Here is a 16,427-nt window from a genome sequence, read left to right as displayed (position 1 = left end):
TTATTGAAGTTAGATATACATAAAAGTTGTCATACCTCAAACTACGTTTCCCGATGTATGCTGCCACTTTTCTGTTCTAGTACTGGAGTTCTTACATGGGGCCGGATATGAATCAGCTCAGTACAGAGGGTATCTGGTGCTGCTGTGCTCGTGCTCTTGCTTTGCCTGGATCATGCCCAGTAGTGAGAGTTTAGTGCCTACATTAGGATATATTGCCAAAGGTATTTCATAATGTTTAAAGCAGTTTTGCTCAGCATTGGAATTTAATGAATGGGCTTTCTCCCCTTTTATTTCTACAAAATTAATAAAATCTTGTACAAAAAAGCCATCCCTCAATCTCTCTGTCGGACAGATTTAATGATTGGAGGCCTGGGTAAAGGTTTGAGTGTTATATTGATATTATAGAAGTTTCCACCCCCGAACCTTAAATAAAACCCATAAGCAGGAAAGTTCTTTGAGGGCGAAGTTTATTCAGCTGAATGACATGGGAGCTCTTGCATCTCCGGCAATGGAAATTTCCTTAAGTATTTCCATAGGTATAGGAAACAGATAGGCAGTCATTATTCGTTTAACATCATCTTGCTGGTACATTGTTTATATTGTGTTGAACAGTTGCTCTTTGCACTTTAGCTGCAACCTTGAGTCATTTGCATATGCCAGAATGAGAACATCATATCTTACTTGCTTGCCTTCCCAGGCCATCAGGAGCGAAGTTCTGCAACATACCCTTGATTGTTATTTGCTGATGCACGTGCATGTTATTAGTGCAATAGCAATGCGTTCGTGTGACTTGAGGAAACTGGAGTTGATTTAGTTTTTGTGTTTGTGGCCCAGGTGCCCACAAAAGAAGAGTGTCTTATTATGAGCATATCTATCAGGGGCTGACCAGACATTGCCCTCAGGAAAAACCATACTGGGTAAGCATCGAACCTCCTCTAGATGAACGAAGTCGAATCGATCCAAAAACAATGGTGGTTCAATGGGCAACATTCTGATGGGGTAGTTTCATGGAATGTTAAGGCACACTTTCTGCCAGAGTGTTTAAGACCTGGAAATTAGGTGAGAGACTGAAGTGTACCCTGATTTGAAGATCTTCTTGGCATTAGTCTGAAATGTTTGTCTAGAAGTCTTCTTGCTTCCAATCACCTGCCTTGATAAAGCCTCCGATCTATTAGAAATCCGTTGAGATAAATATGGTAGACCAGCTGTGACCAGTACGTGATTTAACCTATTGTTTATTCTATTTAGGTTGCCATCATAAATACACTATTTGAAAGGATTCCAGAATTTTTGTATGACAGGTAAGTCAGAGTTGCCTTTTTGGAAATTCTACATACTTTTGTGTTTACATTTACTGGCTAAGTGGCTGTGGACAGCGGCCTTCAGATTATGAACACGTGGGTAGAGATTTAAATGAGAGACCAGGTGGCGTAAGTTCGGGAAGCGGCTGCTGTTTGTGCCATGTGGTGGGTACAGATAGACCGATGAGCCTGGCCCCAAATTATTTCTCTCTCTCTCTCTCACACACACACACCATTTTATATACATTACTAATAACTTATATATAGATAGGTGTACTGTCAAAATGTTGCTGTCACATTGTAAAGAGAACAATTGATGAACAGAATGCAGAATACTGTCATACATTCACCCCAGTCACATGTAAACCACGGTGTTAAGATAACTGATTTTGAGTCTGTTAGACCTAGGTTTTTCTAGACTACATAGGGTAGCCTGGCACAGAGCAGCATCAGCTAAACCCCCTCGAGGCTTTGTGTAGTGCTTACAATCTCACCCACAGTAACCCAGTGAATGACCAACCAAAATAATGACACCGCACCAGTTTAGAAAAATACCGGTTCCTTTTATAAAATTCTTTGATGTATCTTTCTTTTCTTTAGAGCCGGGTTTCAGTTTCAGATCATTTAACCTTATCACATTCAATTATTGGTTCATCGCAAAATTCATTTGGCAATTTCAGTATTTCTCTACCCCCAAGTATGAAGGTCACGTTGAGAAATCCCTACAACTTAGAGTTGCAATCTCTTACATTCCCCATCTATTCGGGTTGATAATTAAACAGGCTTCTTTACAATAAATCATATCTGGTACATTACATTTCGCCAGGTGCAGCTCCCCCGCACAGCTTCATACAATCACGATTAGGCTCTGGTGCGAGTAGTTGAATTACTGGAGAAGACAAGCAAGATATTACATCCCTGAAGAACAGCTCTCAACACCCTATAAACTTATTAAACCACTGAGCCCATCAGAGTAAACACAGGTGCTGCCAGCCTTTCGGATATCGTGTCCTCCACCCTCCAGGGTGTTCACCACCAATCACCTTTTGTTCCCCCAGAACTCTCTAGTGATCCCCACTTGGTTCGCTACCTCCCGTTTCCCTGAAGCCCCTCGGCTTCCAGCTTACTCTCCCTCACAAGTTCCGTTATGGGCAGGTAGTTTCTCACATGGATCACCCCCTCACTGAGAGGATTGTCTCGGGTTTGCTATATCTCCTAAATGAGTGTCACACAGGTAATTTGCTGTCTCCTTACGTGTCCCCGGTTGTTCAGCTACTTGGGGTAAGTTCCGGCAGGGACTCGTTTGCTCCTCCCCGCCCAACCACTCTCCCACGCTTACTTGTGGTGTCTTGGCTTCTCTGCCCACTTGTGCTGCGTTATACGAGTGTCGGCGGCCACTGTCTCTCCCTTGAACCGCTGCTCCGTTACCGCTGCCTCAGTCCGCCGCTTCGAGCCGCTTCCTGATCCTCGCAGACGCTCTCCTCAGGCACGAAGGCTCCGCTCCCGTCCGGCCTCCTCCTGCAGTCTCCCCGCCTCTTCCGACGCTACCTCGGGTTCCTCCGGATGGCAACACGGTTCAGCTGGGCTCTTCCTCCTCTTCCGATCCCACGACAGGGATCCCACACGGCAGTGGCGCTTCCTTCGGGTAAGGTCAACAGCCGGTTCCGCCGCTTCTCTTCACAATATGGACTCCGGGCTCATGTGCTGCAGTCGCGGCAGTTTTAACTCCTTGACCCCTGATTCCTTTACCATTCAGAGTGTCACTGTGTCCAGGTTCGCTTCCACTGCACACGTGCCTTCAGGGCAGGACTTCACAGGTCACTTGAGAGCCACGCTGGGAGAGTCACGGATGGTTATAAAACTTGCCACGGAGTCTTCTGTTTCTTAATATGGTTGCTGTGGCAGTGGGGTTTGGTCAGCCTACGAGGGGTCACTTCCCAGTAGAGCAACAGCCGGCCCCAAAGGTCGATCTTGTCACTACTAGTGTGATATCCTCCTCCTCAAGTCGCCTCTCTCCGCACTGGTCAATTCCAATACTATCCCACAATGGCTCCCTGGTCACTGGCCTTTTATAGGCTGGCCTCAGACCCCTGGAAGCTACTAGTTGGTTCTGGAACCTTCCTCATGCTAGCCTATGGGTCTGCCACCCTTAGGTGACCGTTATGGCAGTTAGTAGCCACCATTTTAGGAATCATGTTCTAACAGTTGCTTTCTGTGAGGAAAACTAGGCCTTGGTAAAACAATAGGCCCAAGAAACACCTAGCCCCCACGAGAACACTGGAAAAATTCTGGTGGACATTAAAAAAAGAAAATACATAACTGGATTCTCTGGAATGCCAAAGGGGACAAAATAAATAATAATTGTGAGGGAACTCACAGGGGCAGACAGGTCTAACACGCGTCCCCCCCAGCTGAAAGTGGGGAGAGCTACCCAACCCCTTGGGAGTTCTCATCACTAAGGCGGAAATACCTAGAGAGACCGTCTGCATTGGCGTGGTCCACTCCAGGCCGATGTTCCACCCGGAAGTCCATTCCCTGTAGGGAGATGGACCATCTCAACAACTTGGGATTCTCCCCCTTCATCTGCATCAGCCAACGAAGGGGTCGTGGTCGGTCTGAACCAGGAAGTGCAAGCCAAACAGGTATGGATGCAACTTCTTCAGAGCTCCAACCACCGCAAAGGCTTCCCGCTCTATAGTACTCCACCTCTGTTCCCTGGAGAGTAGTCTCCTGGATAGGAAGACCACGGGTTGATCCAAGCCCTCATCATTTAGTTGCGATAACACTGCCCCAATGCCATGTTCTGATGCATCTGTTTGGACAATGAACTCTCTGGAAAAATCAGGAGCCCTAAGTATTGGAGCAGTACACAATGCTTGTTTTAAAGTCACGAAAGGGCTCGCTGACAAGCCTCCGTCCAGACTACCCGTCGAGGTTGTTTCTTGGAGGTAAGTTCAGTGAGGGGTGCCACAATGGTGCCATACCCCTTCACAAAACGACGGTAGTAACCAGTGAGGCCCAGGAAGACTCGGACCTCAGTTTGGGTCTTGGGGGGCTCCCAGGCCATGATAGCCTCGATCTTCGCCTGGAGGGGCTGCACCGTCCCTCTGCCCACCAAGTGGCCTAGGTACACCACCGACCCCTGACCGATCTGACACTTGCTGGCCTTGATTGTCAAGCCAGCCTGTTGCAGGGCCTGGAGAACAGCTTGCAAGTGTTGCAAATGATCCTCCCAGCTACTACTGAAGACAGCAATGTCATCCAGATAAGCAGCAGAAAAAGCTTCCATACCAGAAAGGACCTTGTTCACCAGCCGCTGAAAAGTGGCAGGGGCGTTCTTGAGCCCAAAGGGCATCACGCAGAACTGGTAGTGACCCTGAGGCGTGGAGAAGGTTGACCTTTCCTTTGCTCCATCAGTAAGGGAAATCTGCCAGTACCCGGAAGTAAGGTCAAAGGTACTTAAGTATTGGGCAGCTCCCAGCCGGTCAATAAGTTCATCCGCCCTGGGGATCGGATGAGCATCAGTCTTTGTTACTGAATTTAGTCCTCGGTAATCCACACAGAATCTTAATTCAGGTGTGGCGCCCGGTGGGGCAGCTTTTGGTACCAAAACCACCGGACTGGACCAAGGGCTATTGGAAGATTCAATCACTCCTAGCTTCAACATCTTGTCTACTTCACCATGGATGCTGGCCTTCACCTTGTCTGACAGCCGGTAGATCTTAGACTTCACAGGTGGGCTGTCTCCTGTGTCCACATCATGGGTACACAGGTGGGTCCTTCCCGGGACAAGGGAGAACAGTGAGGAAAATTGCTCCAGGATCTGGCGACAATCTCTCTGCTGTTCAGGAGTCAGGGATGGGGAGAGAATCACTCCCTCCACCGAACCATCCTTTTCCTGAGACGAGAAAAGATCAGGGAGAGGCTTGCTTTCCTCTTCCTCTGCTCCATCGGTCACCATCATCAAGACGACCTCGGGCCTCTCATGGTGTGGCTTGAGGCGATTGGCATGAAGCACCCGGTGGGGCTGTCTCGGGGTCTTAAGGTCCACCAAGTAAGTGGCCTTACCCTTTTTCTCCAATACCTCAAAGGGGCCTGTCCAACGATCCTGGAGGGCATTTAGCTCTCCAGGTTCCATCACCCACACTTTTTGTCCAGGCTCCAGTTCCACTGGGTGAGCATTGTGGTCATACCACTCCTTCATTACTGCTTGGCTGGCTTCCAAGTTGTCAGAAGCTTGCTTCCACAACTTGGCCATTTGGCTCCGGAAGGCCAGCATGTAGCTCACCACGTCCTGGGGAAGCTTCCTGGGAGTCTTTACCCATCCGTCCTTCACCAGGCTGAGAGGACCCCGTACAGGGTGCCCATACAGAAGTTCGAAGGGGCTAAAGCCCACTCCCTTCTGTGGCACTTCCCTGTAGGAAAACAAGAGACAGGGTAGGAGGACGTCCCATTTCCTCCGCAGGCTCTCAGGCAGACTTCTTATCATGCCTTTCAAGGTCTTATTAAACCTTTCCACAAGACCATTGGTCTGTGGGTGATAAGGAGTGGTAAACCGGTAGGTAACACCACACTCCTTCCACATAGCCCGCATATAAGCTGATAGGAAGTTGGTCCCCCTGTCTGACACAACCTCCTTGGGGAAACCCACTCGGGTGAAGATCCCCATCAGAGCCCTTGCCACTGCAGGTGCAGTGATGGTTCTCAGAGGAATTGCCTCTGGGTACCATGTGGCATGATCCACTAGAACCAGGATGAACCTGTGACCAGCTGAAGTCGGTGGATCTAATGGGCCTACAATGTCGATGCCCACCCTTTCAAAGGGGGTGTTAACGACTGGAAGTGGTTCCAGGGGAGCTTTCAGCTTCACCCCTGTTTTCCCACTGGCTTGGCAAGACACACACGTCCGACAGTAGGTATCAGACGCCACTCTCATCCGAGGCCAGTAAAAGTGGGGGACAAGCCGGGCAAAGGTCTTGTCCTGACCCAAGTGACCTGACAAGGGTATCTCGAGAGCCAGTTCTAGAAGAAAGGTTCTAAAACATTGAGGGACCACCAAGGCCCTGGATGAACCGTGTCCGGGTGGCTTGGGCTCACTGTAGAGGAGTCCATCCTCCCAGTAAATCTGGTAGTTCCCTACAACGTTCCCTGCTGCCTGGGCTTTGGCCTGTTGCCGCAGCCCCTCAAGAGTAGGACGCTCCTTCTGAGCTTTGCAGAATTCCTCCCTGGAAGGACCTCCCTCCACATGCCACTCAGCAGGGATGGGTAGGTTCTTCAAGGAAGTAACATTCTCCTCCGTGGACTCCAGATCCACCTTCGCAGGTGGCCTATCTATCTCACGAGGTAGAGATGTGGAGGCAGGTTCCTCCTGCCTACTGTCCTTCTCTTATCTGGCAGCTGGCTGGGCCATTGTTCCAGGCTCCAGCGTAAGCGAACTCCCCCTCCGGGTAGTCGCGGACCTTGTGCTGACACAGGCCCAGTCAGGTGTACCCAGCATCTCAGAATGAGTCCGGTATTCCACCTCCCTCCAAGCATTGTGCTCCATGTCATTCCCCAGCAGACAATCAACTGGCACGGCAGGGCTTACGGCAACTCGAAGTGAACCTGCAACCCCTTCCCACTCAAAGGGAACCTCGGCCACGGGGTAGTGGCCCATTCTGCCGTCAGCCATCGCGGCGGGGTGGAGTACATTGGGAATCACCTGCTCTGGAGACACCAGTTGACTTCTCACCATAGTCATACTGGCTCCTGTATCTCTCAGAGCTTCCCCTCTCTGGCCATTGATGGTGATCCACTGCCCATACTTGGTAGTATTTGGGGGCACCTGAATCTTAGGAACCATCTCCCGTTCTCCCAGGGACACTAAGGTGACACCCGCCCACTCACCCCCCTTATCTAAGGGCAACTCCTCCCCGAGCGCTACACTGGCTACTCCCGGGGCTTTGCCTCCAGTGGGAGGGGGTGGTCTCTTTGGGCATCTGACATCTCCCTTATAATGTCCAACACCACCACACTCAAAGCAGTGGACAACCCTTGGCTGCTGGCTTTGGCCAGGATGAGGGTTTCTGGGCGGGTTAGCCTTAGGGGTGAAACCTGTTCCCTTTCCCTGGAAACTGTTTTGGGGACCTTTAGAGAACTCCCGCTTTTTATCTCCCCCCTCCTTCTTCTGAGGGGCGCCCTGTCCGGCCCTTTGGGAATCCCCTCCAGTCCCCTTCGAGGACACCCGGGTACTAGCCCAGATGTCCGCCTCCTCAGCAAGCTTCCTGGGGCTGGTCAGCTTGCTGTCCACCAGGTGTTGTCGCAGCTCGGGAAAGCATTTCTCGAGTAGGTGTTCCTTGAGTATGAGGTCATATAAACCTTCATAGTCCCCTACCTCGCTGCCTTTCACCCAACCCTCCAATGCCTTTCTTGCATAGTCCAGGAAATCCACCCAGTTCTGGGTGCTTAACTTGTGGCTCCCCCTGAACTTTTGGCGATACTTCTCCGGGGTTAGCCCAAACTTTTTGATTAACGCCATCTTCATGGTGGGGTAGTGGGTCTGCTTCTCTTGTTCTAGTGCCAATAATGTGTCCCGACCAGTGGGAGGCATATACTTATATAATCCACCCCCCCAGTGTCTCTCCTGAATCCAATGGGCTCTTAAGGAGACCTCATAGGCAGCCAGCCACTTGGCTATGTCATCCCCTTGGCTGTAGCTGGCAACTATGTCTTTAGGTAGGTAGGGTCTGGATTCCCTGGTTAATTCTTTGATTTCGCTGCCACCATTTGGAGTGATGTTAAGGGCTTTGAGGTCGAGCTCTCGTAGCTTGAGCTCGTGTTCCATCCTCCTCCCTTCCATCTCCAGTTTGGCCATCTCCCACCTTAACTGCCTTTCCTCTCTCCTGTCGGCTTACTCGGGCTCTGACAATCCTCTCGATGACACACTGCTGCCCTCCCGTGAGACTACCTTGGGGCTGATTGACATTTCACCCATCCCCGGGGGACATTCTGCAAGCCTCTCAATGACAGTACTTCTGTCTGACTCCTCCTCCTCTACCGTTCCCTCCGTGTGCGCTTCCACCCAGGCTCGCAGACTAGTACGGAGCTCTTCTCTTTTGGCCCCTCGCCTAACGAACACTCCCCTTTCCTGACAGAAATCCTTGAGCTGTGCCACAGTATAGGTCTCCAGCTCTGACATTTCGAATTCCATCTTGTCAGTGAAAAGTGTGGACAACCACCCCGAAGTAAGTTACAAGGATAGGAAACTCTGAGGGTCACCTCCACCCACCACCAGGAGTAAATTTGGAAAAAACAAAAGTAGTAATTAGGAAGTCCGCCAGGAGAAAACTCCAGGTGTAGGCCTGTGGTAAGCACTGTGTTACTAATAAGTGGCTGTAAGCACAAACCCGTTATCCCACCGCTGAAGCACCAATTATGTTAGACCTAGGTTTTTCTAGACTACATAGGGTAGCCTGGCACAGAGCAGCATCAGCTAAACCCCCTCGAGGCTTTGTATAGTGCTTACAATCTCACCCACAGTAACTCAGTGAATGACCAACCAAAATAATGACACCACACCAGTTTAGAAAAATACTGGTTCCTTTTATAAAATTCTTTGATGTATCTTTCTTTTCTTTAGAGCCGGGTTTCAGTTTCAGATCATTTAACCTTATCACATTCAATTATTGGTTCATCGCAAAATTCATTTGGCAATTTCAGTATTTCTCTACCCCCAAGTATGAAGGTCACGTTGAGAAATCCCTACAACTTAGAGTTGCAATTTCTTACATTCCCCATCTATTCGGGTTGATAATTAAACAGGCTTCTTTACAATAAATCATATCTGGTACATTACATTTCGCCAGGTGCAGCTCCCCCGCACAGCTTCATACAATCACGATTAGGATCTGGTGCGAGTAGTTGAATTACTGGAGAAGACAAGCAAGATATTACATCCCTGAAGAACAGCTCTCAACACCCTATAAACTTATTAAACCACTGAGCCCATCAGAGTAAACACAGGTGCTGCCAGCCTTTCGGATATCGTGTCCTCCACCCTCCAAGGTGTTCACCACCAATCACCTTTTGTTCCCCCAGAACTCTCTGGTGATCCCCACTTGGTTCGCTACCTCCCGTTTCCCTGAAGCCCCTCGGCTTCCAGCTTACTCTCCCTCACAAGTTCCGTTATGGGCAGGTAGTTTCTCACATGGATCACCCCCTCACTGAGAGGATTGTCTCGGGTTTGCTATATCTCCTAAATGAGTGTCACACAGGTAATTTGCCGTCTCCTTACGTGTCCCCGGTTGTTCAGCTACTTGGGGTAAGTTCCGGCAGGGACTCGTTTGCTCCTCCCCGCCTGACCACTCTCCCACGCTTACTTGTGGTGTCTTGGCTTCTCTGCCCACTTGTGCTGCGTTATACGAGTGTCGGCGGCCACTGTCTCTCCCTTGAACCGCTGCTCCGTTACCGCTGCCTCAGTCCGCCGCTTCGAGCCGCTTCCTGATCCTCGCAGACGCTCTCCTCAGGCATGAAGGCTCCGCCCCCGTCCGGCCTCCTCCTGCAGTCTCCCCGCCTCTTCCGACGCTACCTCAGGTTCCTCCGGATGGCAACACGGTTCAGCTGGGCTCTTCCTCCTCTTCCGATGCCACGACAGGGATCCCACACGGCAGTGGCGCTTCCTTCGGGTAAGGTCAACAGCCGGTTCCGCCGCTTCTCTTCACAATATGGACTCCGGGCTCATGTGCTGCAGTCGCGGCAGTTTTAACTCCTTGACCCCTGATTCCTTTACCATTCAGAGTGTCACTGTGTCCAGGTTCGCTTCCACTGCACACGTGCCTTCAGGGCAGGACTTCACAGGTCACTTGAGAGCCACGCTGCGAGAGTCACTGATGGTTATAAAACTTGCCACGGAGTCTTCTGTTTCTTAATATGGTTGCTGTGGCAGTGGGGTTTGGTCAGCCTATGAGGGGTCACTTCCCAGTAGAGCAACAGCCGGCCCCAAAGGTCGATCTTGTCACTACTAGTGTGATATCCTCCTCCTCAAGTCGCCTCTCTCCGCACTGGTCAATTCCAATACTGTCCCACAATGGCTCCCTGATTACTGGCTTTTTATAGGCTGGCCTCAGACCCCTGGAAGCTACTAGTTGGTTCTGGAACCTTCCTCATGCTAGCCTATGGGTCTGCCACCCTTAGGTGACCGTTATGGCAGTTAGTAGCCACCATTTTAGGAATCATGTTCTAACAGTTGCTTTCTGTGAGGAAAACTAGGCCTGGGTAAAACAATAGGCCCAAGAAACACCTAGCCCCCACGAGAACACTGGAAAAATTCTGGTGGACATTAAAAAAAGAAAATACATAACTGGATTCTCTGGAATGCCAAAGGGGACAAAATAAATAATAATTGTGAGGGAACTCACAGGGGAAGACAGGTCTAACAGAGTCTCAATCTAACAAAGTCGTATGGGGGAAAAGCAGAGTCAGACCTGCTGAAACCCATCCTGACCTGCCCACCCCCTCAAATTGAAATTTCTTTCCAGCCCTCACATCTCACATAAAAATTTACAACATTCCTCTGTGGTGCGACATGTGTTTGGGCAGCAGAATCCTAATTTCTCATAAATCCCTGTGCTATGCTGAAATTCAGTTCACTGGGAATTCCATCATGGAAGATATATACCCTTCAAGACTCTCCTAGGCTATAAATATTTCGAAATATGGATAATAGTAATGTAGAGCAGCATGTTTTACTTTGTAAACCTCGTTGGATCAGTTTGTATTTATAAATATATCGTATTTTCTACACCTGCTGCCTTCCATTGTAGAGCTAACCAAATTTGATTTCTGCTATTTAAATACCATTTTAACTGATAAGTAATAAACATTCTTTCGCATTGACCGGAACTGTTTTGGACAAGTGAAGTCTTTCGATGTTCATATATATTCTGCAGTTGCTGCTTTTCTATTGGCACTTTTTTTTTGTCATTCGTTTTTGGACTATTTATGTTGTGCTTTTATCATATGGGTTTTTGTATACTAAGTTTGCTACAATAGTAAAGTTATTATTTACTATTAATACCATTTACAATACTATTTGCTGTAGTCCTGTTGTTCAATGCATTTTCTTGCTTTCTTGCACATCAGTGGCTATCAACAGTGCAGGTTCCTTACCAGGTGGGTGGTTTTGCCTGGGAGGGTGAGCTTGGGCAGCAGGCTTCTCATTGGAGGTGGGACTGTTGTGGCCTGGGTCCCAAATAGGGAGGTGAGGTAGGCATTGAGGAGGACATTAAAGATTGTAAATTGCCATTACAAGGAAAACACGTCTCCCAGTACAGCTGGATATCCGCTTGTACATGCATTGCCTTAGTCATTGGCATGCACCACTGACATGTTATGTTTTGTCAGTGGGTACCGTAAAATATAGATAACGCGTGTTTCCAGGTCAAGTGTTGGTCCCGCGTTTGTTCACTTTGAGAGTACAACGCTTGTATCTTTACATCAGCGATTCCCCTGATGAAGTACCTGTCATAGGTACGAAATGCATTGGGAAAAGCTCTAAATATCTATATGGATTTATGATCATGATATGCTTCACGATGTGAATTTCAACATTGAGAATTGAAGAAATAAACCAAATGATGATTGAAATTTGATGAACTTACTATTTATTGGTTTTACATGATTTAAAACAAGAAATACGTGGCGATTGAGGCTGCGGGCGTGGAACAGCGCTGCTGCTCATTTTTATATCTCCTCATTAGCTGACTGCAAGCTGTATTTTTAGATTAAAATTGTAGCACTACGCGCATTTAAAAATTGTATTTTACCCGGCACTGGACTCTGGCTGTTTCACTTCCCTTACCTGGCTCTGGACCCCGGTCCGCCCCGGCTGTGTGCCGTTTGTGCGGAGGGTCGCTGGCTCAAGCCTCACTTCCTTGCCTTCTACCACTTCCGCCCTGCATCGACACCCTGCAGGTTAGCGGTCTAGTGGTCTTAGATTCTCTGGCTATATTTTCCGCGAGAGCGGCCGCGCTCTTTGACAAACGTGGCGATTGAGGCTGCGGGCGTTGAGCAGCGCTGCTGCTCATTTTTAAATCTCCTCGTTAGCTGACTGCAAGCTGTATTTTTAGATTAAAATTGTAGCGCTACACGCATTTAAAAATTGTATTTTACCCGGCACTGGACTCGGGCTGTTTCACTTCCCTTACCTGGCTCTGGACCCCGGTCTGCCCCAGCTGTGTGCCGTTCGTGCGGAGGGTCGCTGGCTCGAGCCTCACTTCCTTGCCTTCTACCACTTCCGCCCTGCATCGACACCCTGCAGGTTAGCGGTCTAGTGGTCCTTCCTCTAATGGTATAAATGGCGGTCTGGCGGAAGCGCAGCGGGCGCGCCGACTTCGCGCCGAAGTTGCGCCTAAGTTAAGCCCGTCTGCGCCCGTCCGCGGCCGACCGGGACCAGGGGCCACGCATTCTGCCCTCCGTTTTACCTATTCCTCTCAGGAACTCTACTCCCTTCGGCATTTTGGCCCTCTCAACCCTTGCACTGTTAGTACTGCCTTGTCCTACGGCATTCTTGCCTCCCTCACTCCTTCTCTTCTCCCTCTTGACGTGCCTGTTCCCACTCCCTGTGGTGACCCTATTCCCCCACCTTCCCTGGGTATGTCCTTTGCATCTCAAGTCATTTCTGCTGTTTACCTCAACACCTGATCGCTCGCAAAGCATCAGCTTGAGGTCTTCCAATTATTGGATAGCAGCGATATTGATATTCTTCTTCTTTCTGAAACTTGGCTTACAGACGACTCCACCCCCAATCTCCTGGTGGCCATTCCCTCAGGCTATTACATCTTACAGACCAACCGGGGAACGGGTAGAACGGGTGGTGGGGTCGCTGCTATTATTCGTTCCCAATTTCTTTTTACTGAACTAGTTACTATGTCAATCCCAAACACTGATATTCTTACGTTAAAATTCACTTCCCCTCAACTGTCTTTCATATGTGTCCTTGTTTATCGTCCCCCTGAAAGTATGTCCCAATTCCCTTCACAATTTGGTAATTTCATTTCCCAGTTAGCTATTAATTCGGCCAAAATTCTCATCATTGGTGCTTTTAATTATTGGCCGCAGGACCCCCGGTAAAGCAATCTGTCCGCTGATTTCACAGATCTGCTTTATGGCTTGAATTGTAGACAGCACATTTCAGTCGCGACCCATATCAAAGGACACATTCTTGACCAAGTTTGGTCGGCGAATCTTGTCATCTCCCCGCCCTTAGTTTATCCTTGTACTTGGTTGGACCACTTTTTTATTTCTTTTTCGTTAAATCTCACTTTACCCATCCGTCCCCCTCCCATTGTCAATTTTAGGGCACGCAACTGGAAGCAAGCTGATATTTCTCAGTTCCATTCTATTCTGCTAAATACAATCCCCAGTGACTTCCCCCCAAACTCTTCCCAAACTCCCACCCTTGATACATGGCTGAGTCAGGCTAGTGACAAGGTTGCTCCGATAAGAGTTGTCAAAACTAAACGTCTGGTATACGGACCAACTTAAACAGGAAAAATTAATTCTTAGACAAGCTGAGCGAAGTTGGCGACGCAACTATGACCCCTTAAAAAAACCACTTATATGAATCTTCTAAAACTGTATAAAAACTCCATCCTCCGGGCCAAAACTTTATATTTTTCACAAAAAATTCTTAGTTCAGCCTCCAAAACCAAAGACATTTTCTCGATTGTTAGAGAACTTTCTTTGCCCGACCGTATTACCGCACAACCCCAACCCTCACAAGTTTTCTGTGATTCACTTAATTCATTTTTTATCGAAAAGATCTCCTCCATCAAAAACAATATCCCTTCCCCTTCTCCTTCTAGTGTTCACCTTTTACCCCCTAGAAACCCTTGTCGCTTGTCTGAATTCCCCCCTATTTCCCAGACTGAATTTATCTCTCTGTTACATGCAGTTAGTTCAGGTTCTCCCAATGATTGTTGCCCCCCACAAATCCTAAAAGCTGCCTTCTTGGCCTGTCCTGGCCCCCCTTTGGCCCTTCTCAATGATTCACTCGCCACAGGTTCTGTCCCCAATGCCTTCAAACAAGCTGTCATTGTACCTATTCTTAAAAAACCTTGCACCGACCCTTCCGTTCTGAGCAATTACCGGCCTATTTACCTTCTACCGTATCTGGGGAAGGTCTTAGAAACTTATGTCACTCAATGCCTCAGCGCATTCATTGAAAGTTCTTCCTTCCTCGATGACCAGCAGGCTGGATTCAGACCAGTCCATTCAACCGAAGTGGTCATCGCGGCGGTGATGGATACGCTGAGACTAGGTGCCGACCGGAACCTTACCCAGGCCCTGGTTTTATTAGATCTGTCTGCGGCTTTTGACACGGTCGATCACGATATCTTGATCGACCGTGTCGGAAATGCGGGCATCCAGGGCCTGGCTTTAACTTGGATCCGTTCCTTTTTACACCAACGTTCCCAATCGGTTCATTTATCCACCTTTTCTGCTCCTTCCTCTTCACTTTCTTGTGGTGTTCCTCAAGGTTCTGCTCTTTCGCCCCTTTTATTTAATCTTTACATGCACCCTCTCTTAGCCTACTTTCGTCACACCTCAGTAACCATCTTTAACTACGCAGATGACTTACAGCTAATCTTCCCTATTGACACCTCCTCTGCTTCCCGTACCAACTTCCAGTCCACTATGTCTACCATCTCCGAGTGGATGCACTTTAGCCAGCTGAAGCTCAATCCCAGTAAGACAGAGCTTGTTTTGCCAGGAGGGCCCTCCAACCCCTGGGATTCTAGCTTTTGGCCCCAATCTCTTGGCCCCCCACCCTGTCCTGTCGATACTGTGAGGAGCCTTGGCGTGATCATTTCCAGCGATTTGTCTATGAGACCTCAAATCAACGCTGTCACTTCTGCTTGCTTTTACCATCTGCGCAGAATTGGCAAAATCCGCAGGTTCCTCACCACAGAGGCTCTTGTACTTGTGATCATGGCCCTTGTCATCTCCCGTATCGACTACGCCAATTCTCTTTACGCTGGGATTCCTGCTTACCATCTCCATCGGCTCCAGCTGGTGCAAAATCAGGCGGCCAGACTGGTTTTTCAACAGCCAAAACACCAACATGTCTCGCCCCTGTTGAGGAGATTACATTGGCTCCCGGTAGCCTCTCGATGTATTTTCAAACTGGGATGTACTGTTTTCAAGTCACTAACTGGTCTTGTTCCTGCTTTTACTTCACGCAGTCTCAAGCGTTACATCCCGTCTAGGAACCTGCGTTCCTCTGACCACAACCTCCTAATCATCCCAAGGTTTAAACGTAAAAAACTTGGTGGCTCCTGTTTTTCGTTTCTCGCCCCCTCTACCTGGAATTCCCTTCCCGCCACTATCCGACTTTGCCCTGATTACTTTTGCTTCCGTAAACTTCTAAAAACTCATCTTTTTCAGTTAGCTCACAATTGAACCCTCAGTCTCTCTGTTATGCTTGTCTCTGAGCGCCATGAAACCAATTGGTGTCCGTGCGCGGTATAAAACCTTTTAACATAACATAACATAACAAATAGATCGCAGTGTCGATCTGATACAGCAGCGCCCAGAGGGTCGCTCCCAAGATAAAGGGAACGCTTTTTTCTCCAGGTCAAGTGCCCCATGTCTGTTGGAACAGATCTCAGTCCTGAAGGGATGCAAATATTTGTCTCACCCACATAGGCAATTGGGAACAAAGCCACACACTAGGATCATTCTTTGAGCTATCAAGTGTGTATTCCATCCGGGTGTTGGCCTTCTCTAAGGCAGGGTTGGGGCATATTGAAGTGTAGCTTATGAATAGTTCTTTTGGCACCCAGGCTACCTTATGCTATTGTTGTTCCTGTTCTCAAAACAAGTGAATTGTGGTGGCCACTGCTGATGGCCTGTTGGCGGCAGAATGAACAAGCATTTACAATACAATAGGTCTCCCAGTATTAAAGTTTGAGCTATTGGCATTGTATATTACAATGTGTTACATTAATTTGTTATCAAACACTGAATTGTTGTATAAAGATGATTTGTGTCACGTGACTTCCCTACCATCTCCTGCATGGCCTGCTGCCTGCAATGTCGTAATGCAAGAGGATGTTCCTGACGGTCATCCAGTACTGTACGGCACTC

The 16,427-nt window shown here is 48.6% G+C and overlaps 1 protein-coding gene across 1 annotated transcript in view; it reads left to right on the top strand.

Annotated features, from left to right (window-relative positions):
• Positions 1 to 16,427, top strand: part of FANCD2 (FA complementation group D2) — a 909,275-nt gene that overhangs the window by 82,768 nt on the left and 810,080 nt on the right. The window contains exon 7 of the mRNA XM_078661284.1: positions 1,249 to 1,301. Within this exon, the coding sequence (XP_078517410.1) occupies positions 1,249 to 1,301 (53 nt within the window). The remainder of the gene's footprint in view (positions 1 to 1,248; positions 1,302 to 16,427) is intronic.

This window comes from Lissotriton helveticus, chromosome 9 (genome assembly GCF_964261635.1).
Source record: "Lissotriton helveticus chromosome 9, aLisHel1.1, whole genome shotgun sequence".
Lineage (NCBI taxonomy): Eukaryota > Metazoa > Chordata > Amphibia > Caudata > Salamandridae > Lissotriton > Lissotriton helveticus.
The sequence above is the reverse complement of the archived record's forward strand: the minus strand, read 5'-3'. Positions and strand labels throughout refer to the sequence as shown.